The 26,621-nt window shown below is 29.1% G+C and overlaps 2 protein-coding genes across 2 annotated transcripts; one reads left to right on the plus strand and one right to left on the minus strand.

Annotated features, from left to right (window-relative positions):
* Positions 1-3,303: 3,303 nt before the first annotated feature.
* Positions 3,304-8,169, minus strand: LOC120122717 (adenylyl-sulfate kinase 3-like). Its single transcript, XM_039141830.1, has 7 exons — positions 7,871-8,169; positions 4,693-4,833; positions 4,343-4,492; positions 4,128-4,246; positions 3,972-4,056; positions 3,844-3,890; positions 3,304-3,746 (listed from the first exon to the last, which is right to left on the minus strand). The coding sequence occupies exons 1-7, from the start codon at positions 8,085-8,087 to the stop codon at positions 3,648-3,650; spliced, it is 858 nt and encodes a 285-aa protein (XP_038997761.1). The 5' UTR covers positions 8,088-8,169; the 3' UTR covers positions 3,304-3,647.
* Positions 8,170-23,960: 15,791 nt separating this feature from the next.
* On the plus strand, positions 23,961-24,341 carry LOC120122733 (60S ribosomal protein L26-1-like). Its single transcript, XM_039141844.1, has one exon. It carries the CDS (start codon positions 23,961-23,963, stop codon positions 24,339-24,341), a length of 381 nt encoding a protein of 126 aa, XP_038997775.1.
* Positions 24,342-26,621: the final 2,280 nt, after the last annotated feature.

Here is a 26,621-nt window from a genome sequence, read left to right on the forward strand (position 1 = left end):
CCACTAATTTTTGAAGCAATACAAAAAAATGTTTCCAGAGGTAAAATGTTTTTTTCAGAACCATTTTTTCATTTTATTTCTTTTTGAAACTAAACAAAAAGTAAAAAAAGGGTTAGTTTATTTACCTTGTTGCAGTTAGGTCTTCGCCGAAGTGGAGAAGTCGAGAGGTCAAGTTTCCTTTGGGGCATTTTAGATCTGTTTTTATGTCTTTAGTTATTGGTTTTAGGGTTTAGAGAGGGAGATCAGACATTTTGGGTGGTTTTGGGATAGGTCTAGGGTACTCCGGCCACCGTGGGTGGTTGCCAGAGCAGCGGTTGAGACGGAGGCAGTGGGTCCGGCAAAGTCGGTCGAGAGAGAGAGTTAGGAGAGTTTTTTTTTTTTTTTTTGGAAATAGGTTAAAATGAAATAAAGAAAAGGAAATGTGTTTTATATTAGAAGTTTAGGGGGAATCATGCTTAAGTCCCCCTAAAATTATCATTTTTTTGCGTTTTGGTCACCTACGATGACCAAATTTGTTATTTACCCATTTTATATCGTACCAATTCTATTATTTCTCCTTTTTAATGCATGTTATGTATTGTTGGTATATTTTCATTTTAGTCCCTCTAGTTTTAGCGCGTTTTTATATTTAGGTCACTAATATGTTGTTTTATTTTGTTTTGATTTAGTTATTCATTTTTTGTTCTGTTTAATTTAGTCATTGATTATAGTACTTATGCTGTAATTTAATTTGGACCCATAATATGTGATTGTTCATTACATTGTAGTCTTTATGATTTTTATTACATTTAACCCTGTATTATAATGTTAATTTTTAATTTTTTTTCTTTAAATTTAAATTATTTAATTTGTTTTACTTGAATAGGTATTATTAATGCGTTCCTTTTTGTCATTTAATTTAATTAGTTGGTTCATTTTATTTTTTTGTTTACATTTAACTTGTCGCATTACTTACGTTCATTTTAATGGGTACGATTAAATGATATTTCTAGTTTTTTAAAATTTAATTATCTTTTAGAAATTGTTCTTAGATCAAATCCTCTTACATGAAATATGATTTAGTAATTAAGGTTTTACCTTGTGTTTAATTAAGGAGCAATTTGATTCAAGTTTTCGCATAAAATGCTCGATTACTCGAGTCAATTGTCCAAATCCCCAAATTGTTAATCATTAAATAATTTTAAAGCTTACCTAGACTAATCCCTTAATTTTTAATAGTTAATTAGTTCAATTATTAGAGTCTTGATTTATTGGTTAGTCCTTAAACTTTAGGTATTATAGATTTAGACCTTCTACTTTAGATTTTTACATTTAGGTCTCTGAACTTTAGTTTCCTTGCATTTTAGTCTTTAAACTTTTAAGTAGAACTTTAAATTAACATAATCAATTTGGATAATTAGATCCTCCACTTTAGGTTAGATTTCAATCTAGTCCTTGTAATTTAGGGGGTAATCTGAGTTGGCCCTCACCTAAATGCTCAAGGGACCATCTCGATTATTCGATTTAATAACAAGTTAAAATTGAATATGATTAATATTAGAACCTATATTTTTAGGTTTAGTCCTTTAGATTCTTTAATTACATAGTTTGACAATTTTTTAGGCTATAAATCCTTTAATAAACTCACCTAGTAAAATTAGGATTATAAATAGAGTGACTGATTGATTGCATATATTTTCAAACACAAGGTAATGTTCACTTATTAGGGAGTTAATAGTATATCTCCCGCAAGTATGCTTAGGGGGTAACTACTGGTGATTCCTGAAATAGGTTGACAACATTTTCAAAATTGCATCATGATTTTCAAAAATCTCAAGACAATGTCTGGTTATTGAGCACAATAGTTGATCTTCCGCATTCATGCTAAGGGGCAAATGTTATTGACTTTAATAAGCGAATACATTCTTCAACTGTGCATCCATAATGAATTTTTTATTAAATAAAGTTTGAACCCAAATTTTCCAATTTTAAATATAGGGCAATCAACTAGGTACCGATTTTTAGACGCTATAGGGGTGCTAATCATTCCTCACGCATACCTGACTCCTAAACCTATTTTTTTGTTTTCGTAGATCCTAAACTTGGTGTTTTGATCAAAAATAAAATGTTTTATTAAAATCGCCCGATTTTTATGGTGTCTCGATTGCACCTTAAAATGATTGGTGGTGACTCTTCACTTTTCAAAAAAAAATCAAAGAAAAACCCCAAGTCGTACTAGTTTTTTCCCTACCCAGGCGAAAAAATGGTGTCGACAATAATGATGACTTAATGTAATAATAACATGCTACTTATGAAATGATCATTGATTCATATTAGTGAATGGTATTTGACACATGAATAGGGGTGCTTATCGAGTGAGTCGATTGCGAGTTTGACAGTGCTCGATTCGTGCTTCGTTAAAAAATTTTGTTGTTCGACTTGATTCGTCGCTCGTTAAAATTTTGCTCGACTCGTGCTCATTAAAAAAACTTGTTGCTTGACTTGTTACTCGTTGCTCGTTAAACTCATTGAAATTTTTACTTTACTTTCGTAACTAAGGTAAAATCTACTAATACTATGTAGAGCTTCACATAAACATAAATTAATAAATTTAACCAAAAAAATTATCAAAAGAGTATGAAGCAATTTCAAAGTCTAAATTCCAAAATAACACTCCTCAAATACATTAAAATGATGAATATGGTTTAATTTTTATTATAATAAAATATTAATTAATAATTTAATATTTTTGTTATTTATAAGAAAATTAATAGATTAGCAATTTATCATCTTTTTTATTATCTATTAGTAAATTAATAATTTTTTTGAATAAAATAAGTTTTTAAGATAACTACTAAAAAATTATACAAAAAATTAACGAGTTGTTTATGAACTTATCGAGTAGAGTTGCACTTTATTCAACTCAACTTGTTAAGGTCTCGAGTTCTGTTCAAGTCGAGTCAACTCGAGTCGAGTTTTTATCGAATTTTAACGAGTCGAGTTCGAGGTGCTCATGAGTTGCCCAACTCATTAAGCACCCCTACACATGAATATGGTAGAGTGGCTAAGTGATATGTTTGGTATGCATTTGATGATTTGATGTACTTTAATAAGAGTGGATATGTTTGAGAGATAATAAAACAAGGTAAAATGAACCTAAATACCCTAGCAAGAGTTATTGGATATAATTAATATGTTTGTTTCGATTCGGTTCAATTTTTATCTCTGAGTTAAATGATTATAATTATTAGATTTAAACTGAAAAATATTTTATTTTAAAATTAACTAAAAAGGTTCTTTAAAATATTATTGAAAAAAAATACGAACTTAAAAGGGTATCCTTAAGAGAAAATCTGAGTTTATTAGTAAGCAAAACCATTACAACGCCATATGATACAAATCGATGCACCAATTACTCCCCCATAGCAAGGCTTTAATGAGGCCTAACAAAGGACACGCATTCTAATTATCTAATACATAACATAAACTACATATACAGGAAACAAGAAGTTTCCTTGATGCCAAAAACAGGATTACATGGATATATGAAACCATAAGTTCTTCTAATGCAGGAAATGAGAAATTTCCTTGATTTAGAAAATAATCGATTTTCATTGGTGGAATTACAGTCGATTATGGAAACCGGTAATCACTCGATTTGTACCTTCTTAGGCCTGCAGGTACCCCTTCTCCTCCAGGTAAGATATCACAGTTTCGGCCATTTCGGATGGGGAAGCACAGCTGTATCCCTTTGGTGGCAATGTTAACTGTAAAATAGAAATGACCATTTCAAGATACATGTCAGCTGAAAATTTTCATGTACTTGTGACCAATTATACAAGAATGTTACTCCAATACACATACCTCACAATTCAGAGGTGGTTCATACGGGTCATCGACACCGGTAAAACCTACAAAGAAAATATTAGGTAAGCAACTCTTTAAATGTTAGCTTATACCAATCTTCAAGGCACAAAATTAAGGGCAGAAACCTTTAATTTTTCCAGCTCTTGCAAGTTTATACAGGCCCTTTGGGTCCCTTCCCTCGCATATTTCGATTGGCACATCCAGGAACACCTGTCATAGCAGGTTTATAAAGCAGTAAAGAAGCCCTATCTGATTTAAATTTTATTTCACCTATGGATTACCTCAATGAAATCTCCTTCTGGCAACAGTGCACGGCATGCATCCCTGTCTCTTTGATAGGGAGATATCACGCTGACAATGCAGATGATGCCGGCGTCAACGAAGAGCTTTGCTACCTCTCCTGTTTGTGAATCATGCAAAGTTGCAACTTGAAACCACAAGAAGAGAGTGAAAGGATAAAGGAAAGGACTATGATGAGAAATCAATCAGCATTTACCAATCCTTCGAATGTTTTCTGCACGATCTTCGGCTTTAAAAGTAAGGTCACGGTTTAACCCATGACGAACATTATCACCATCAAGGATGTACGTCAACTTCCCGGTAGAATACAAGGCTTGGCAGAGAGCACATGCCAAAGTGCTCTTTCCTAAATTCATACACCAGTGGTTCAGTTTTTAGAAACGTTTTATTTACTGTTTTAGCACATAAAAGAGACTACAAAAGCACACCATAAGCCCATGAAACCATCTTATATATTCTTAGGTAGCAGAAAACAACAAATAAGCTCATAGCAACTACAGATGAGCACTAATGTGAAAAGTAGTATAAAATACTACTTGAACAAACCTGAGCCACTGAGACCCGTAATCCATATGACACAACCCTTTTGCTGAAGTAACTCTTGCCGATGAACTTTACCAACTGAACTTCTGTGCCATACAATGTTTCCTGGCTTTCCATTAGTAACCATTTGTGGTGGATATTCACCTAGTTAAACCTTTGAAATTAGTAAACCCAACCGGAAGGAAACCATATCCAAAGATATCATGAGTTTGAAACTATGTTACCCGAATTTGGAAGTCAAGAGGCTATGTGTGGCACATGAGCATGCTCAACATACTGTAAAGTATGTACAACATATGTGTCCAATAACGAGGAGTCCACTAACTTATTTCATGGATGTACTACAAACGGATTCTGACAATCATAGGAGATAGGGGTGTATATTTTTGGATATCTGATAGGTAGGGGTGTATATTTTTGGCTATCGGATATTATTCAATCTGAAAATTTGTATTACTAGAATTGTAATATGTATTCAATCTGAAAAGGTTGGATATTAGATTTTTCAAATATACAAATTTTTGAATTGGATATTTAGATCCGAACATAAAACTTATTTTGATAAAAAATTCACATTTAAATTTTATATTTAACTTTATTCAACATCTTTTATTTATATATATATATATATATATTTGTACTAGAGGCTTAATGGATTAGTGGGTCACTCATTTATTAAGTTAAAAGGTGTCCAAACTCTAAAGGATTAATTTTGTAGAATTTAAACAATTTGTATCTGTATTCCACCTGATTATCCGTTTTTCCTTGAATTGCAGATTTGAATTATTCGGAAATCAAATGTCAGATTTTTTTTTTTACACCTTAATAAGATGTACAACAGTATATAATGGATAGTTAGAGAGGGTTAACTGGTCTGCTTCCAATTTTCCATGATAAGTTGTCTCAGATTTAACCAGAAATGACCCTCATGAGGCTATCTAGAATGTAGACCCTTGTCAAGGACTCAAGGTAGTTTGGGAAACTATATATCTATGACAAGAAAATGGGGTTGGACTTTGGAGTAACCTATCAATTCCAGCCGAATATTCATGGATAATCACCATTTTAAATAAGGGATTCCAGATGCAGCCACGGTATAGAAAGAGAAGTACAAGAACCAATCAGAGCAAAGTACAAAAATAATTGCAATGCTTACAAGTGTATACCCCAATTAAGTTTGAAAATAAGTTAAAAAATACGATAATTACGGGCAATTTTCGTATCCGTAAGAGAAAATATTACGGATCTAACACTCTTTGCAGAAAGACGCATCTCATGCACCGCGCCTTACGTTGATGTGGCGCTACGTGTTGAGAAGCGCGGCCCATGAACCGAACCTTTTTGGGATGGGTGTTAGATTCATAAAATTTTCTGAAATGGTACGTAATATGTAATTAATTTCTGTTAGGATGATATTTATGTAAAAACGTCAACTTTTTTTCGTTTGCAAAAAACTTTTTGCTTTAAAATCTTTAAATATGCTTTTTCAAATTATTTTATAACTCGAAATTTTTTTGTTTTTGCATACAGTTGTCTACCAATTACCATTTTACACTTTCTGATACCTTTTTGACCCTTTCAAAATTATATATGTATAGTCTAATTTAGAAAAACTTTGAGGAAAAATAATTTAAAATATGAATAATTTTATAAAACTTTTATAACCATTATTTTTTTCCAAGATGATGATGATGATGATAATAATAATAATAATAATAATAAATATTTTATAATTTAAAAATTATAAATTTCATATTTTTGAAAAAATTCTTAACTTTTAAAATTAATTGTTTAAAAATATTAAAATAAAATTTTAATTACAATTAAGTGATCAAATGAATTATTATTCATTAATTATTATTTTTAACAACAGTTAATAATGTGTATTCATTTTTAATAAAACTAGAATTTTATATTTATTTTATATTTTTTAAAATTAATTTTAGAAAGAATATTTTAAATATATAAGTGATATTTTTTAATTTTACTTTATTTATTGAATTTTGTTACAAATTTAGAGAGTAACACAAAACAAAGAGAAATCTTTAGATTTTCATGTATGTGTTTATACTTTTCTTTTAGAAATATTTTACCATTAGTTTTCTTAATTAATTTGAATAATAGCAGAATAAATGATTAATTTAAATTATAACGAATATATATACTCCATTAATTGGTCGATGTATCATAATTTATAATTGATTTTTAATATAATAATTGAAAATACATGAGTTATAATTATATCAAATATTTTAATATATTTTATTTTTATCTGATTTTTTAAAAATTTATTTATTATTATTTTATTTTTAATTCATTTTATTTTAATAATTGAGTCATCATTATTTTGATAATTTATGGTCATATTACTTAATTTTATTATATAATAATTGATTAGCTATTACGTTTTTACACAAATATCACCTAACAGAAATTAATTACCTGTTAGACATCGTTTTTGAAAATTTTACAAATCTAACACCCATCCTAGAAAAGCACGATTAATGGGTTGCATCTTTCAACACGTGTCGTGGTGCATGGGACGCATCTTTCTACAAAGGGTGCTAGATCCGTAATATTTTATCTAACGGTGTCTGACACGTAAATAATTAAAAAAAATCAGTGATTTTTTGAGAAAATCACCATAATTACCTAAATTCTAAAATATAATTTGTTAATATAAGATTAAAAATAAAAATTGACTATTTTTTTAAGTTTGATAAAATAATATTTTATATTGAAACAGAAAATATTACTATTTTTAATCATATTTTCATTTGTAAGTCCTAAACCTAGTCCGTAACAACCGAAATGTTATAAATTTATATATAAGTTAAATATAATAATATTTTAAATTAAAAACTGACTAAATTAACCTTAAATTAAACTATAGCATATCAAAACTACCCAACTAATTAAACCTTTTCCCACCATAATAAATTGCTTCAGAACCCAAGCCAGCTAAAGATACCACTTCTGGCAGTATCTAATACCACCGACGAGATTAAGGTGGAAGAAACTAGATTTCATTTTCTTTTAATTAAAAACAAGATTCAATCTGATTCCACCGACGCGGGAAAAAATAACACCTTGAAGTTTGAACTAAATTCTTGGCCACAAAAAAGAAATTTAAACATTTGTCACCAATGAAAATTAAGAAAAAATATGTTAAAAACAATACCGGAAACGACAGCGGCGGCACGGCCATTCGTCATCGCGACAGTGGATTCCTCCGTCGCCAGAATCAAGCTCAACCTGGCATGGTTACCACCATTCAACCCTAAAGAAAGCGACGGCAACTTCATGAAACCAATCTTTGGAACAAGAAAAAACTGTCCACTCTTGGAACCGGAAGAAGAACAATAAATCGGAGGATTAGCCGGCTTGAGTGTAATCATTTTTGTTTAAAATTTCGAAAAGGAAATTGATTGAAAGAAAAGGGGAGCGTTAAGTAAGTGAAACCTCCAAAATGGTTGAATTTCTTTATTTTTCATTTTAAAAAAAAGATTGATGTAAGTTGACGCATAGCTAGCTATTTACTATAAATAAAGGGCATGGTTGTATGTTTTTCCAATAATTATATTTCAATTGATAATTAAGTTAGTGGCGTTAATTTGATAAAAGAAAAGTTATTCCATTTATTAAAGTATTTACATATTTTATCATTTTTAATTAAAATATTCTTAAAACTATTCGAATCATTTTCAATTACAATTACAATAATAGATTCTTATCTTTCATGTGGATTTTTCTTTTTACCATAGAGAAGTTGTATCAAATCTGATATTTTACAAATAATCTGATAAAATAATTTATTTAAATTGAAATATTTATAATATTTTTATTTTTGTGTTGAACTTTAATTATTTTATTTTACAATTTTATTGTATTCCATCTGTAATCCAATATATAATTATTTTAAATAGAGATATATATATTTAGTTTACCCTAAATTTTTTCTTTTCCTTTTACCGTTGTTAATCTCTTTTTTTCTTTATTTTTGTAATTGACGATGACACTAGTCTTGATGCTGGTTACCGATTGTCGGTATTCATTGTTTCTGGACTGATCAAAATGGTGTCTATTTGTTATCATGTTGATCTTCCCTGCTTTTAAACTATCGGATTGTATTTGGATACATGATTTACATTCGAATATAGTTTTCTCATGACACTCGAGTCTGATTTGTGATCTGTTGGTGGTCTTTAAATAGTTTAATTTTCTTTGCGTTTCGTTCACAGATGCAGTCAGATTTGTTTGTAATTTTTATTCGAGTTCTTTGAATTAGTTTTTAACATTTTCCTTATATGATTCTGTATGATCTCAAATGGTTAGTTTCTTGTGTCAATTTTTATAGTAATATGTCCTAATTATATTTAAAATAGATTAAATATAAAAATACTAAAAAAATTAAATTATTAAATTATTAAAAAACCAGTTTAAGGACTATAATGAGTGTAAAACTAGTTTAGGGGCCACATTAGTTTTTCTGCAAAAGTTTGAGGGTTTTAGATACTATTAAGGAAAAAAATTGTTGTTAGAAGAATTTGAACTCGTGCAAGTTAAGTTAAAAAACTAGATCTCATGTTTTTCTTATTTTTCAAATTTCTAGAATAATTTTAATGATAATATTAAAACATTTTTTCATATTTTTACTTATTTTCGTTTTTATTTTTTAAAAATTATTGTTTAATTTTACAATCAAATACATTTTATTCGACATTTTCTATTTTTTAAGAAAATGAGAATAGTTTATATTTTTTAGAACAAAAAAGTACCTTTTTTCTCTCCATCAAAATATTGTTAAATACTAAGAGGTAAAGTGAAAGAAACCAAGCTTTTCCTAATCATTTTTTTTTCAATCAAATTATCTCTAAAATCAATTCGATAAATCAAGATATGTTTTTTAATTACTTATTCTAATTGTGAAAATTATAATATTCTAAGATCTTTGAATTAATATGCATAATTGTTTTTGCATCAATTAAGTAATTCTAATACCTATGATGTTTATTATTTTTCAAAAAAATGTTGAACACAAATGCATACATCGTTTTTAGCATAGAAAAATGGGTAAACTACGTACTAAGTATCTAAATTATTAGTTTTGATCCATTTTAGTACCTAAACTTTTATTTTTTTTTTCAAAATCATACCTAAAGTTCAGTTTTTATTTTATTTTTAGTACCAAAATTTAAGTGTTGAAAAAATTGAAAGTTTAGGTACCAAAACACGTTAGTACCTAAACCATACTTAAGTTTTGAAAAAATATGAAAGTTTGGGTAATAAAACGGGCCAAAACTAATAGTTTAAGTACTAAACGCATTAAGTTGTTAACGAATGAGTGCTAAAATAAAACAAAAATTAAATATTAGGTATGCTTTTGAAAATTTTGAAAGTTTAAGTACTAAACAGATCAAAACTTATAGTTTAGGTACTAAACACATAATTTACCCTAAAAGTAACAAATTAGTCACTAAAACATGGCGTTATATCTAATTTATGTAGATTCTTTGTAACACTCATCTCCCGTATACCTTTACGTATAAGAGCTACAGATGTTACATCACTTTTAAAACAGTTTTCCCATATAAAAATATGTATAAATTTGTTTCATTTTATAAAACCATTAAAATGTATTTATAATTAAAACATGTACTAGCTTATATATACACACAAAAGAGATGTTCCAAATTTTACCGTTTTACGGTAGTTCAATTCAAAGGTTTTACAGAGCGTTTTTACTACACCTATTACATGCCAACTAAAACATATCAAAAGTAGACATGTATGTCATATTGTTACTGATTAGGCGACTCTGACTGGATGTCCGATGATCTCCTTACCCAGCTGGTATTCAACCTACATGTGGAATGAACACACGTTAAGTATTACTTAGTGAGGTAAACATAATCATAATCAACTTATAAACATAATATAGGGTAACAATTCTAATGTCAAGTAACTCTTTACAATTTATTGTAAAGACTTATAACTTTGCACCATTGGTGCTATTATGGTTCTTTTACTCCATTATATTTATGTTCATTAACATGTTAGCACACAAAGTACCCTATACGGAAATTCATCAACTCATGATGAATTTCGTGAATATGCACACGAAGTGTCTGTACGGTGATTCATCAACTTATGATGAATTCCATTATTATGCACATGAAGTGTATGTACGGTGATTCATCAACTTATGATGAATTTCGTGATTATGCACACGAAGTGCCTGTAACACCCTCAACCCATACCCGACCCGGATACGAGTCCAGGCTGTCACATTGACTATACAAAATAATACTTTAAAAAAACTGATAAAACATTCGAACTTATTTTATTAAAATACAATACTATACATATATTAATACAAGTTTATCAAAATAATCAGAGCATACATCACTTGACACTTTGATTACATGCCAACATTCATTTACATAACAAAAGGACCTACTACTCAAGTTGCCTCTGATCTGATAGTTGCAGGAGTAATATTGTCCAGCTGCTTAACCTGTCTCGTCTACTTTCTTGGATCCTACGTGTAAAACACTCACACGCTAAGTCATCGACTTAGTGAGGTAATATAATAATAATAATAACAAAGAAATGTAATGGAATTGCCATAATTTAATGGAATGAGATAAAATCAAATGCTTAACCATGCAGTTTATATCACCATGTTCTTTACCTGTAAGCATAATATATTGACATTCATGAATTCATATTAATAAGATTATTGGCCCATGATATCATACTGAGAACCTAAGGTATGTGAGTACTGTGAGGTTGTGCATTATGCTGTCACCATAGCTCGTATAAATGCACTGAAGTGCCACTTAGAATTGCACCGAAGTGCCGTAGAATTGCACCGTAGTGCCATATAAGATTGACCCTAAGGACCACGTAGAAAATTTCCTTAAGAATCATATACATATGCCTAGGATCAAGTATGTGTCTTAAAAGACCTCACACATGTTCCAAAGAATACATATATGTCCCGAAGGACCGCGTAGACCATCTACTCTTGGCATGCCAACTATACCTATAGTTCTTATCTACATAACATGGGCTTTCACCATTCCCATAATTTATATTGTATAGACATATAATTTCCATACCTTTATCACATGAACATATCATGTTCCATCACTTTATCACATAGCTTATATAACATTTCCTACACATTCATGTCACTTAATGCATATAATATGAATTCATGTCATGTATCATAATATGAAATGCGATCATGTATCAAAATATTGAATCTAGACTTATCATAAGTCTAGAACTGAATATAATACTATATTCATGCTATGCATATGCACTCACCTATATTTCCTTGTTTTTTCCTCGATCGAAATTACGAGGCAATTGTTCTGGAACTTGTTTAGGCTCGGTATCTACAGAGTAATTCATTGATGCTAATCAGTATACTAATTAATGTATTCCAAACTATCATTTCTTGGGCTAAAAGAAAAGCCATTTTCATCTTTTAATGAAGGTATGCATCGATGCACCACACCATGCATCGATGCATAAATCCTATTCGATGTTTATATTTAAGGGGGTGCATCGATGCACTCCTTATGCATCGATGCACTGATGGCATTTGATATTTGTATTTTAAAAGAGTGCATCGATACACCTTGAACAATTTCTGGGATTTATCCTTGATGCATCGGTGCACATTGAATGTGCATCGATGCATATAGCCCAAAACTGTCATTTTAAGCACGAAAATCTTTTTATAATCTTCTCTACACTTTATATTTTACCTCATTTTATATCCCTAACTTGCATACTCTTATTTAAACTAATTATTATTCATTCCATACTTCTAAAATTTAGAAATCCAATCTTCTATATGGAATCTAAGAATCTCACTCAAATTCTAACATGTTAAAATTTTAATTCTAACACTTCCTATTCCTTAATTAGCTTGATGACAAGTCAAATCCTACTTCTAATTCTTATTATGAACTTTATTACAAGATTTCACTTTTCTACTTATTTTCTTTAATCCTTCATGTACTCCTCATCTTATTATTTTAAGATAATCTAAGCTTTCCTTAAGCTTAGTTATCATCTAAGGATCAATAAGCAACCTTAAATTCATCAAGAATTTGATTAACAAGAAAACTCACCTTTAGCTTGGTCTCACGGGGAAGAAGAAGATAGAAGAAGAAGAAGAAGAAAAAGAAAAATTTGGAAACTTTTGCCTTCTCTACTAACTTCCACGTGGTTTATTAAATAACCTTAAGTAATATTTAATTATTTCTCTTGCTAAAAGACTCATTTGCCCTCTTAATTTCCCTTCTTTGCTTATCCATCCTACATGAAATATTCCCATTAAATCTTTCAACTATTCAATTTATCTACTTTGGTCACTAAATTTTAAAATTTCATAATTTGATCACTAACCCAGTATGGAGGATGCTACAGTGCCTGTACGGTGATTCATTAACTTATGATGAATTCCGTGATTATGCACACGAAGTGCCTGTACGGTGATTCATCAACCTATGATGAGTTCCTTGATTATGCACTTGAAGTGCATATACGATGATTCATCAACTTATGATGAATTCTATGATTATGCACACGAAGTGCCTGAACGGTGATTCATTAACTTATGATGAATTCTGTGATTATGCACTCGAAGTACCTGTAGTACACATAGTATTAATATATTGATGCATTATATATATATATATATATTTAACAAGATATCTTTAGAACCCTTAATGTACAACATAAATGCACTCACCTGACTTTCCTTGCTATGTATCCAAAACGTAAATAGTTTTGTTCGTCTTCGGAGCTTGGTTTCGATCTACTCAAGCATCCGTTTAAAACATGTACCATACCCAAATGTTAGTATACTCCTTAACCTTGTACTTTAAGAATATTCAAAATATCATTATCTCAAATTTTCTAACAATTTCAACTTAATATGTGATTTCAAGCTCAATAGTATTGATACCACTACCTTGGTATCGATCTTCTATACTATGGTATCGAGACCCCTTTTTGGTATCGATACCAATTTTAGGTTCGATCTTGCTTGGTACCGATACCCCTTATCATGGTATCAATACCACCTCGTAGGTATCGATGCTGATTGAATCAGTATCGGTACTACTCATCTAATTTACCTCATTTTAACCTATAGTATCGGTACTGTTCTTAGAGGTATCGATACCCTTGCCCAGAATTTTTAGTTTTCAACTCGATTTTTAATCCCAATGTGATCAATTCTCGTTATATTTACCTCATACAATACCATTAAACTCTTTCTTAACTATTTATACTAACATTACTTCATTTAGCCTCTTAAAACATCTAAAATCATTCAAGAACATTCAATTCTAATAATCAAATCTCTTTTTCTAATATGTTCTTTATCCCATCTAATACTTCTAATCTCTCATTTGCCTCTATGACAAGTCAAATCTACCATAAAACATCCATAAAAACTCCTATATTAACATCTCATTTAAAACCCCATTTTGTAAAATCCCCTTTATTTCTTCCATTTAGTTTTAATCTCATTTAATGTTTCCTTAAGCTTCTATACCACCTAAGGTTGTAAAAGAAACTCATAATCAACCAGAAAAACTAATCAATTGAAGCTTACCTTTGGGAGCTATGGAGGAAGCTTATCACGTGAAAGAATAAGAATAAAGAGCTTTTTGTTGATATTTACTTTCCCCCTTTTTCCCCTTACCTTTTATATCTTATAATTAAGAATTTAAATTCATTTTTCTTTAAAGGACTAAAATGCCCTCTAAACCATCCCTTGTTACAATTTAGTCTAATTCACTAATCCAAATCATTTTCTCATCTTTTACCAATTATTCAAATAAAGCTTCAAATTTTAATTATTTTCAATTTAGTCCCTAACCTAATATTTGGGGTATTACAATTCTCCCCCTCTTAAGAAAAATTCGTCATCGAATTTTAAAACTTTATGCTCTTACCACAGTACTTCAACTAGAGAAATTGTTTTGTTACGCGTTTTCTGAATTTCTCTAATCCAAATCTATGTTGGTTCTTTTTCATAATTCAACTTTAATCGAATCCTCATTTCCCAAAGTAAGAACATGCAATGGATTTGATTGGTCATTAATAAGCAATGATACATGAAAACATTATATGTCTTGTCCATTTCGGGACACAAAAGCTAACTGATAAAATCTATTAAGGTTCACTAATTCTCGAACTCAGTCCAAACCATAATATTTCCTTTCAAAATAATACTTTTAGGAAAACTTTATCACTTTCTTGCCACTCAACTACTTTTCTCTTTACATAAGATAAGACTTTTGTGATTAGCATCACTATAACATCGCTCACTATACCATTAATGACATCAAATCTTTTAAAGTACTCGACTACAACCTACTCTAAATCATGTGTAGATAATTCCTATTTTGATTCTTTAACTTTATTGAGGCATATGTCACAACTTTACCTTTGTACATAAGCGCACTTCCTAAATCGTTGATATACGCATTAGTAAAAACTACATAATCTTTACCTAACTTAAGTTGTATAAACGTTGGTATTCCTATTTCAATCCTCTTTATTATTTCAAAACTCTCTTGACCCTTTTTCATGCTCCCAAAAGACATATCTTTCCTTAAAACTTGGTTAGTAGTAAAGCTAACATCGAAAAGTTCTTCACTAACCTTAGATAGTAACCAACAAGCCCCGAATAAATCCAACTTCAGGATCATTCTTTGGGGAATTTCTAATTTACTACGACATGAGTTTCTCTTAGAATATACTCTTATACCTTATACTTAAACAACCTGGCCAATGAAAACCATCTCTGTACCAGAATTTCACATTTGAATATTTTTGCAAACAAGTTCTTCTCTCGAAGGGTCTTATTTAAATGTCAAAATCTATGTATAACCACATAGATTTATCTTTGTTTTGCTAATAACACACATACTTCCCATGATGAAATACTCGAGTTGATAAAACTTTGCTCAATCAACTCTTATAATTGAGTCTCTAATTCTCTTGACTCACTTAAGTCATTTAATACTAAATCATAGAAGCATGTTCAATACCTTAATAACTATTAACCTTGAACTCTACCTTTTGATATAGAGGTAACTCAATAAATTTACCTGCAAAGACATCTATAAATTCCCAAATTTTTGTGAGATTATCAAACAATTCTACTTTAATTATTTGAATATCTATATCATTAACCATAAAAGCTATATATATATATATATATATATATATCTTTATGACATCATTTTCTTCACCATCATTATCGATATCACCTTGAGTGATGATTTTACTTTCTCACTAAAAACTATAATTTGCATAATCTCTGCATCTTTCTGGAATAATCATCTCTAAAGACAAACAATTTATTTCCAATATGATTTTAACTCATCAAATGATAATTTCATATGGTTCACCGGAAACATAGCCCCTAGAATCTTTATCAATTATTTACTACCTATCCAACTCATCTTTGCACCATGACCCACTAGGGTTTACTGCTATCATCTCACTTGAGATTAAGTTAAATAGAATACTCTTATTCTAAAATCTTTCATTTCCTTCTTAAAGTAATACGTATAACTTTTCTGGATTCCTTTAAAATATTATCGAGTAGTTGAAACATATTCTATTTCAACTATAAAAATCTAATTATCCACATCATTTAATAAGAAGACTTGACAACTTTATAGCAATAACCTTATAGCAATTAATGCTAAAATTACACTAGTAACCAATTTACTCTTTTTCCTATCATTCTGAACTTGACATTTTTCCAAGTTCTTGAGAATTAAATCTCAATTTTAAATAATAATCCATTTTCACCATTTACTTTCTAAAAAGAACTCTATTAGATTCATAAAACTTAACATTTATTCTTAAACAACTCATACTCAGTTGATCCATTAACAACTCCTCTTTCTAAAAACTTCTAGCGGTCAATGTACTTACCGCTTATTCATTTTCTCGTACTCAAATTAACCATACCTTAAACACTTTAATGCTTCACTTAAGTATTTCTCAATTGCATAAACGTCGTTAAACGCTGGGGCATCCTTCCACGGAATGGAGGAAAATCCCTAGCAACTTTTACCCTTCTAAAACAAGATATTGGAGTCATGTTGGATTCTCTTGGATCGATTTTAATCTCGACCTTCTTTTCAATATTATCTACTTTTATCCTTTGTTTTCAAAATCTATTATAATATTCATAAAATAGTAATTACATAAGAAATGAGAGACATCTTTCATATTCATTTTATACCCTATCAGTAACCTTGACATCTTAGTGGCATGTAGACTCTGTTTACATTAAAATTTACACTTGATTCGGTCGAGAATCGGCTAAACCTATAGCTCTGATACCAATAAATGTAACACCCATCTCTTGTATACCTTTACATATACGAGCTACATATGTTACATTACTTTTAAAACAGTTTTCCCATATAAAAATCCGTATAAATTTGTTTCATTTTATAAAACCATTAAAATGTATTTATAATTAAAACATGTACTAGCTTATATATATAAACAAAAGATATGTTCCACATTTTATCGTTTTACAGTAGTTCAATTCAAAGGTTTTACAGAGCATTTTTACAACACCTATTACATGTCAACTAAAACATATCAAAAGTAGACAAGTATGTCATACTGTTACTGATTAGGCGACTCTGACTGGATGTCCGATGATCTCCTTACTCAGCTGGTATTCAACCTACGCGTGGAATAAACACATGTTAAGTATTACTTAGTGAGGTAAACATAATCATAATCGACTTATAAACATAATATAGGGTAATAATTCTAATGTCAAATAACTCTTTACAATTTATTGTAAAAACTTATAACTTTGCACCATTGGTGCTATTATGGTTCTTTTACCCCTTTCTATTTATGTTCATTAACATGTTAGCACACAAAGTGCCCTATAGGGAAATTCATCAACTCACGGTGAATTCTATGAATATGTACACGAAGTGCATGTACGGTGATTCATCAACTTATCATGAATTTCGTTATTATGCACACGAAGTGCCTGTACGGTGATTCATCAACTTATGATGAATTCTGTGATTATGCACATGAAGTGCATGTACGGTGATTCATCAACTTATGATGAATTCTGTGATTATGCACACGAAGTGCCTGTATGGTGATTCATCAACTTATGATGAATTCCGTAATTATGCACACGAAGTGCATGTACAATGATTCATCAACTTATGATGAATTCTGTGATTATGCACACGAAGTGTCTGTACGGTGATTCATCAACTTATGATGAATTCCATGATTATGCACACGAAGTGCCTATACGGTGACTCATCAACTTATGATGAATTCCGTGATTATGTACACGAAGTGCCTATAGTACAAATAGTACTGATATATCGATGCAATATATATATATATACGTATTTTTAACAATATATCTTTATAACCCTTAATATATAACATAAATGCACTCACCTGACTTTCCTTGCTATGTATCCAAAACGTAAATATTGTTTACTCCAATATTTTGTCTTTACCCTTAGTTTTGTTCATCTCCGGAGCTTGGTTCCGATCTACTCATGCATCCATTTAAAATATGTATCATACCCAAATGTTAGTATACTCTTTAACCTTGTACTTTAAGAATATTCAAAATATCATTATCTCAATTTTTATAACAATTTCAACCTAATATGCGGTTTCAAGCTCAATAGTATCGATACCACTACCCTGGTATCGATACTTCTATATTATGGTATTGATACCCCTTTTTGGCATTGATACCAATTTTAGGTTCGATGTTGCTTGGTATCGATACCCCTTATCATGGTATCGATCCACCTCGTAGGTATCGATATTGATTGAATCAATATGAATACTACTCATCTATTTATCTCATTTTAACCTATAGTATCGGTACTGTTCTTAGAGGTATCGATACCCTTGTCTAGAATTTTCAGTTTTCAACTTAATTTTTCATCCCAATGTGGTCAATTCTCGTTATATTTACCTCATACAATACCATTAAACTCTTCATTAACTATTTATACTAACATTCCTTCATTTAGCCTCTTAGAACGTCTAAAATCATTCAAGAACATTCAATTCTAAGAATCAAACCTCTTTTTCTAATTTGTTCTTTACCCTATCTAATACTTCTAATCTCTCATTTGCCTCTATGATAAGTCAAATCTACCATAAAACATCCATAAACACTCATATATTAATATCTCATTTAAAACCCCATTTTATAAAATCCCCTCTATTTCTTTCATTCCTTATTTTTAATCTCATTTAATGTTTTCTTAAGCCTCCATACCACCTAAGGTTGTAAAAGAAACTCATAATCAACCAGAAAAACTAATCAATTGAAGCTTACCTTTGGGAGCTATGGAGGAAGCTTATGACATGGAGGAAGCTTATGACGTGAAGGAAGAAGAAGAAAGAGCTTTTTGTTGATATTTACTTTCCCCCTTTTTTCCCCCATTTTCCCCTTACCTTTTATATCTTATAATTAAGAATTTTAAATTCATTTTTCTTTAAAGGACTAAAATGCCCTCTAAACCATCCCTTGTTACAATTTAGTCTAATTCACTAATCCAAATCATTTTCTCATCTTTTACCAATTATTCAAATAAATCTTCAAATTTTAATTATTTTCAATTTAGTTTCTAACCTAATATTTGGGGTATTACATTCTTCTTACGCGTTATATTTTTGTGTAGTGAAATGAGATATTAGATTCTTTAAGTAAAATTTAATATTTGAATCATGACATTGTAAATGAAGCAAACTGGGTTGTGAAAATTGTCATCATAATGAACATATGCATACTAGATCTGAATTAGTGACTAATAGATTGAATACCAGTAGTTAAATAAAAACATTTTTTCTATTTAAACTTTAAAATTCTAATAAAAAATCGTGTACTGTGTAAAAAAGTTGTCTTGAAATTTAAAATTAAAGAAAAATTGGATAAAAATAATTTTTCTATTAAAACTTTAAAATTCTAATAAAAATTCATGTCATGTGTAAAAAAGTTCTATTGAAATTTAAAATAAAGAAAAGTGGGATTAATTTTTAATAAAATTTTAAAATTAAAGAAAAGTCTTATTCTCTTATATTAATAATATTTTAAATACCAACAAGATTGATTCAAGTATTAAGTAACTTGATATCGCTTAAGTAATATCTCGAGTTTGAGACCTTGTATATGCAGAAAATCTCTGTTGGTAGACTTACCCACCAAAACCAGATGTGCGATGCGATTCGATCCAAATTAGTCAAGGCAAAGCTTTGGAACCGGAATAGCAACAAACCAAATATATTTTAAAGAGATTAAACTTATTTATACTCGTGTGATGTATAATTAATTATTAAAGATTAAAAAGATAAATAAATTTACAAGATAAAATTAACTAAAACAATAATAAAAAGATTACATAAGAGTTTTATTATAATACAAAAGTCATAATAAATATTAAGATAATAATAATAAAAAAGAGAGGGATTTAATATTTGAAAAGTAATAGAGTAAATTTCACATGATATTCTCAAATTATGATTACTATAAATTGATCTTTAAAATTTAAAATATTTTATATCAATCTTTAAATTTTGATAATATTTTAAATTACTCCTGCAATCAGTTTTCTTACTATTAATATTGTTTCATTTTGATTATTGTGTTAACATGTCGTTAATTCAAATGATTAAAAAATTTAATATGTTTTAAGGTCTTGAGAATTGAACATGTGACATTCTATAAATAATTTAATATGTTTAAGATCTTGAGAATTGAACTTTTGATCTTCTTGGAAAAAAATAATCTATTTCTAAAGCTCTTAATTTTTTTAGAAGTTCACAGGTTCAATTCTCATGATCTTAAAAAACAAATTAAATCTTTTTAACCATTAGAATTAACGCTACATTAATAGAAGGATTAAAATAAATGATAATTATAATTTAAGGATTGAAATAAAAAATCTTAAAATTTATGAATTAATTTAGAATTGGGTACATAATATTTTAAAATTTAAAAATAAATGTCTTAGTTTTAGAATATCTTGTACACTTATCTGGAAGTAATACTTCAATAATAATGTCATCTTGGGATGAGTCTTTTTTTTATTAAATAAAGATATTATATTTAAGATAAAAATTAAAATTCGAATTTATATAAGATAAGGTAATATAAATATTTTTAACTGCTCGTTGATTAATGTATCTCTTGGGATGAGGCGTTTTACAACTAATTTAGTGGATTATGGTGTGGGTAGGTAATATGCGTGGTACGTAGGCTTGCTGATCTTTGCCTACTCAACCTACTCATTTAAATTTGGTGTTTAGCCTTTTTCAGCCTTTCCTTATCTTCCACATAGACATTCCATTCGGGTCTCCCCCGCACTTCATCCTTTTTCCCCTTTAGGTTTATAAAATATTAAAAAGATAAACTAATGATGCTTTTTATTTAAATTTTATATAATTTTCTTCGTTAAATTCAATATAAAATTTGATAACTTTTGTTTTTATTTAATTAAGATGTGTTCATCGAATGTTAACTGTCGTTAGACCTTTAACAAATGGTTGATGTGTGAATTTATAAAATTAAAAGGGTAAATTACACAAATAATCAATAATATTTGAGTAAGTTTTTGTTTTCCCACAAAAGTTTTAAAAGTAACATTTTGGTCACTAAAACATCAAATAGGTCCTTGAACAATGATTTTTTTATCTAATTTATCCCAAAAGCTTTCTAAGTTTTCCAATATATATATATATATATATATGTACTTTTAAAATTTTTAAAGATAAAAATTAGAATTTTTTTTACATGAAACAATTGAATATTTCGAATGATAAACAAAAAATTACAAAGCTTTTGGAATAAAATAGATATAAAATCATTGTTCAATGGCTTATTTGTATAGTTTACCTTTTTTAATTTTATAAATTCATTGTGTCATGTCAGCAATCCGTAGAGGTCTAACGTCAATTAACCCTTAATGACAACATCTTAATTAAATAAAAATGAAAGTGATCAAATCTTAAATAAATAAAAAGGAAAGTGACCAAATATTATGTTTTTAATATTATGTTTTTTTTTAATTTAGTAAGAAAAAATGTACGAAACTTAAACAAAAATTATCAATCACGTAGTTTACTCATATTAAAAATTGTAACTTTTAGGTGGATTTTGATTGATCAAATTTTTTTATTTGAATTTTACTTAAATAGATTTTTAAATTTTTTTTAGTTAATTGTATTATGCATCTTCAAATTATGACTCTTATTCTAAGTTAGTCCCTAAAGTTTTAAATATTTCAATTTCATCCTTAAACTATGACTATCATTCTAAATTAGTCATCAAACTTTTGAATATTTCATTTTCATCCTCAAACTATGACATTCATTCTAAATTGATCCCCAAACTTTTTGAACACTTGAATTTCATCCCAAACTATACGTATATATTAATCACATATTTTGTTAATAAAATCGTTAGACCAAGTTATATTATTATATATTTGAAAAAAAATAGGTTAAACTATGCTTGAAATTAATTACATATTTGGATGATTGTGGTGATGAAATTGAAAGATTCAAAAGTTTGAGGACCAATTAGAATTAGGGTCATTGTATCGAGTCTGACTTATGTAGATACAATTTTGGTTTTTTTAAAGCAAAAAGATTTAATCGAGTCTAGCTTATGTTACTGCGATCATTGTATCGACTTCACTATGGTGCACACTTTTTCCTCTATGTAGGATTAGAGAGGTTTCTTAACGAGAACCATAGTGATCGTCTCTGTGTTTTGTATGCGTAAGTAATAAAATCATACAAAATGCCTTTTCAAAAAAAAATTAGAATGTTAAAAAAAATTAGTTTGTGGATGAAATGAGAATGTTCAAAAGTTTATAATAAAATTCATAGTTTAGGGGTGAAATTATAATATTTAAAAGTTTAAGGACCAATTCAAAATGAGGATCATAATTTGGGGACATATAATGCCATTAACTCAAATTTTTCTAATCAAATTATATTTAATGCTTACGGTCCTATTAAAATAAAGAATAAATTTTAAAATATTATTTTAGTTAGTTTTAATATATTTTTATATTATTAAAATTATTTATATAATTTTATAAACTTAATAATATTTATTTTTTAAACTCATAAAATTTAAATGGTCTAATTTTTTTTCTAAAATAATCATTTATCCAATAGGTCAATCATAAATGTTGTTTATAGATTAGACAACCAATTGAAATTTGTTTTTATCTCTTTCGTTAATATTTTCTTTTTTGCTTATACACCAAATAGGCCCTCATGAAATATAAAAAAATCAAGTAAGCCCATGTTTGAAATACCAATTCAAATGAGTCTTTATTTGAGAAGTTACGACCAGATAAGTATTTAAAATTGAATTAAATGTTATGATAAAATACATTAGTAGTCCCTAAAATATAATTTTTGTATTTGTTTTAGTCACTAAACTTTCAAAATAATTATTTTTATCAAATTATTAAAAATGTTCACCACGAAATTACCTACCATTTAGGCGAATGGTATGAAACATTAACTCAATGGATAACAGCTCACGTGGCCCTTCAATTATAATTAAAAAATGAACACGAATCGAGCTATTATAGTGGTTAAAAGGATGATTGCTATCCTTAGAGGTCTCGGGTTCAAACACGACATTTGTGGGGGTGTTTTAGCTTTCATTGTCAAATGTTTGAGAGTCTTTCGAACATATATTACCTTGTAATCACTATAATCCAGACTAATCAAAAAACTAATTTTGATATTTTTTTAATAATTTTTAAGCAATAATTCCACGCAAAAAAATTAAAGAAATCTAAAAACATATAATATCTTAAAATCATTAAAATATTTTTTGAATAGTTGGGTGGCTAAATATGTAGTTTTCCCAAGATATAAATATGAACCAATATATGATTTGTAACTTTTATTATATATATATATATATTTGAATAGTAACTTTTGTTATATTTAAATGTTAATAATAATCTTAAATCTAAAATAAAGTTGGGTCACAAAGACTGACACCCACTTAAAATAAACTATTTAGACCCATGAAAAGCCTAAATGACAACAATATCAAATTAACCCTAGTTCTGTAAGCCACTCTTAACACCATATATTTTCACCAAACCCTACTTTTCCGCTTTCTCCATTGGTCGTCGCCGAGTTGAAGAGGAACCTCCAAACAAATGAAGTACAACCCTCGAGTCTCCTCGTCTCGCCGTAAGAGCCGCAAGGCCCATTTCACGGCACCATCGTCCGGTCGCCGCGTTTTGATGAGCGCACCACTCTCATCCGATCTGAGGTCCAAGTACATTGTCAGGTCCATGCCGGTCCGCAAGGACGATGAGGTCCAAGCGGTTCGCAGTACCTATAAAGGCCGCGAAGGGAAAGTTGTACAAGTGTACCGTAAAAAATGGGTGATTCACATCCAGGGGTGTAAAAAGTTGACCCGACCAGTAAAACTGACTGAAACCGACTCGAGTCAAAACTGTTTTGACCTACGCTGTGGTGATCCAAAACTGACTCAAATCGGAACTGGTGCTAACCTAAACCCGAGTTGGACCTGAAAATTGTGGATCTGAACCCGACCTAAGAACGATTTGAACCTGAATTGAACCTAAAATATGATACCTGAACCCAAACTGCATCCGACTGATGTGAACCCGAACTCGAGATTGACCTGGTAAATAATTGGTATTACCCGAGCTGTTTTCAACCTGACCTGTTATGAATCTGACCTGTAATTGACTCAATCTGTAAATGATCTGACATGTTGTTAAAGTGATATGATATTATCCTGACTTATAAGTAATAAGTTACAATTAATATAATTATGTTAATTTAAATTTATAATAAACTTAAGATAATTAAATTAATATGATTACTTTTTGAAATTTAGTTTTTAGATTAATTATAATTTGAATACTATAAATTTGGTTTTTATATTAATTCCAATTCTTTATATTATTTATAATTCTTATATTATAAATTTTATTTATAATCACTAAATTAAATTTAAATATTGTCTTATTAAACATAATTTTATTAAATTATATAAATTGAATTAAAATATTCATAAATCTAATTTACTTTTAATGTGAAAATTGATTAATAATTTAAGTATAACTTAACTTGAAATTTTAAAATTAAAATATATTAGTTGAAATGATGAACTTATTAAATATTTGAAACTGGAATAACATTACAAATACTAAAACAAAAAATTTATAAATGAAGTAAATTTTATTACACTTGAATACAGTAAAATTACAATAAAATCAACTAAATAAAATACATTTATGTTGAAATAAATGCTCTCAGATCTTATAGCTAAGGTTTTACAAGGCTAAAAGTCTAACTATACTACCAGAAATATCATCATCGAGCCTTTATACCTAAATGTTGCCAACATATTTAATTATGGGCAACTTTCTAGCTTTAAAAGCCAAAATGCCACCAACATAATTCCACATGAGTAACTATTTAGATAAGAATTTATAAGGTTCAAAAATTGATTTCAGTCAGACCAACAACAATAATTTACAAGGCATCAGTGAGTAATAGATAGTAGCAACCGACAAGCATCAATGTACCAATTCAGCAAGCATCATTGCATCAATTTAGCAAGCGTCCTGCATTAAGAAAGTATACAATCAGTGGTAAAGCCAAAGGGAATTCGATGGCCAACAGTGCCAAACATTTTCGACTTTACCAAACCCTTACAAATATCAAGTAGAAGCAAGCAATATCAAATAGAAGCAATATCAATGTACCAATTCAGCAAGCATCATTGCATCAATTTAGCAAGTGTCCTGCATTAAGAAAGCATACAATCAATGGTAAAGCCAAAGGGAATTCGATGGCCAACAGTGCCAAACATTTCCGACTTTACCAAACCCTTACAAATATCAAGTAGAAGCAAGCAATATCAAACAGAAGCAAAAACAGAATCAAGCACCAAGTATTGCTTCTTGTAAGGCACCCTACAAAAAAAAAAGAATTATTAATTAACTATTTGAAACTTTTATTAAATAAACATAATAAATATAAAATATTAAGTTACCTTTGAAGGGAATAAAGAAGACAGAATCTCCAATTCCAATGGTTTCAAAGACCATAAAACACCCTAAATATTTAAAAGATAAATTAAAATAATTAATAAACAATTTAAAATATTAATGACATTAACATAAAAAAATTTGGATTACCTTTACATAGAAGACTCGTTAACCACAATAAGATATTCTTCATCCTTATCCTCCAACTCAAAACCATACAACCAATTACAGGTTGTTACAAAAATCTCAATATTTTTAGATAAGAGTTTAGCTCTTAATTTGTTCAAAATTCGACCCCCCATACTAAAGGATGATTCAGATGCAACAGAAGTAATTGGAATAGCCAATATATCTCTAGTCATGCGAGAAAGTATCGGATATGAAATACTTTGATTTTTCCAATAATCCAAAATATCAAAGTCAGTTTCTCCAGTATGAGGGACAAGAGGCAAACTGATGTAAGAATCAACATCATATCGTCCACTCCTTGAAGCAGCTAAATTGACATCAAAATTCTGAAAAAATAAAAGACAAAAATTAGTAAATGCAAACAGGAAATAAATAAGATAAAATTCAACTTAAAATTGTAATAAATAACCTGAAATATATTTGATTTTCTAAATTTTTGAGGTCGATTGGAACTTGAGTCACTTCTGCCTAAGGATGTATTACTTTGGATAGAAGAAGAAGAGGAAGAACCACAAGGTGCATTTTTTGAATAAAATACATATAACTCAAGAAACTCATTATAAATGAGACTTACCCTCCTTTGAACATCATCCTCAACAT

Source organism: Hibiscus syriacus, unplaced genomic scaffold (assembly GCF_006381635.1).
Source record: "Hibiscus syriacus cultivar Baekdansim isolate YM2019G1 unplaced genomic scaffold, ASM638163v2 tig00110387_pilon, whole genome shotgun sequence".
Lineage (NCBI taxonomy): Eukaryota > Viridiplantae > Streptophyta > Magnoliopsida > Malvales > Malvaceae > Hibiscus > Hibiscus syriacus.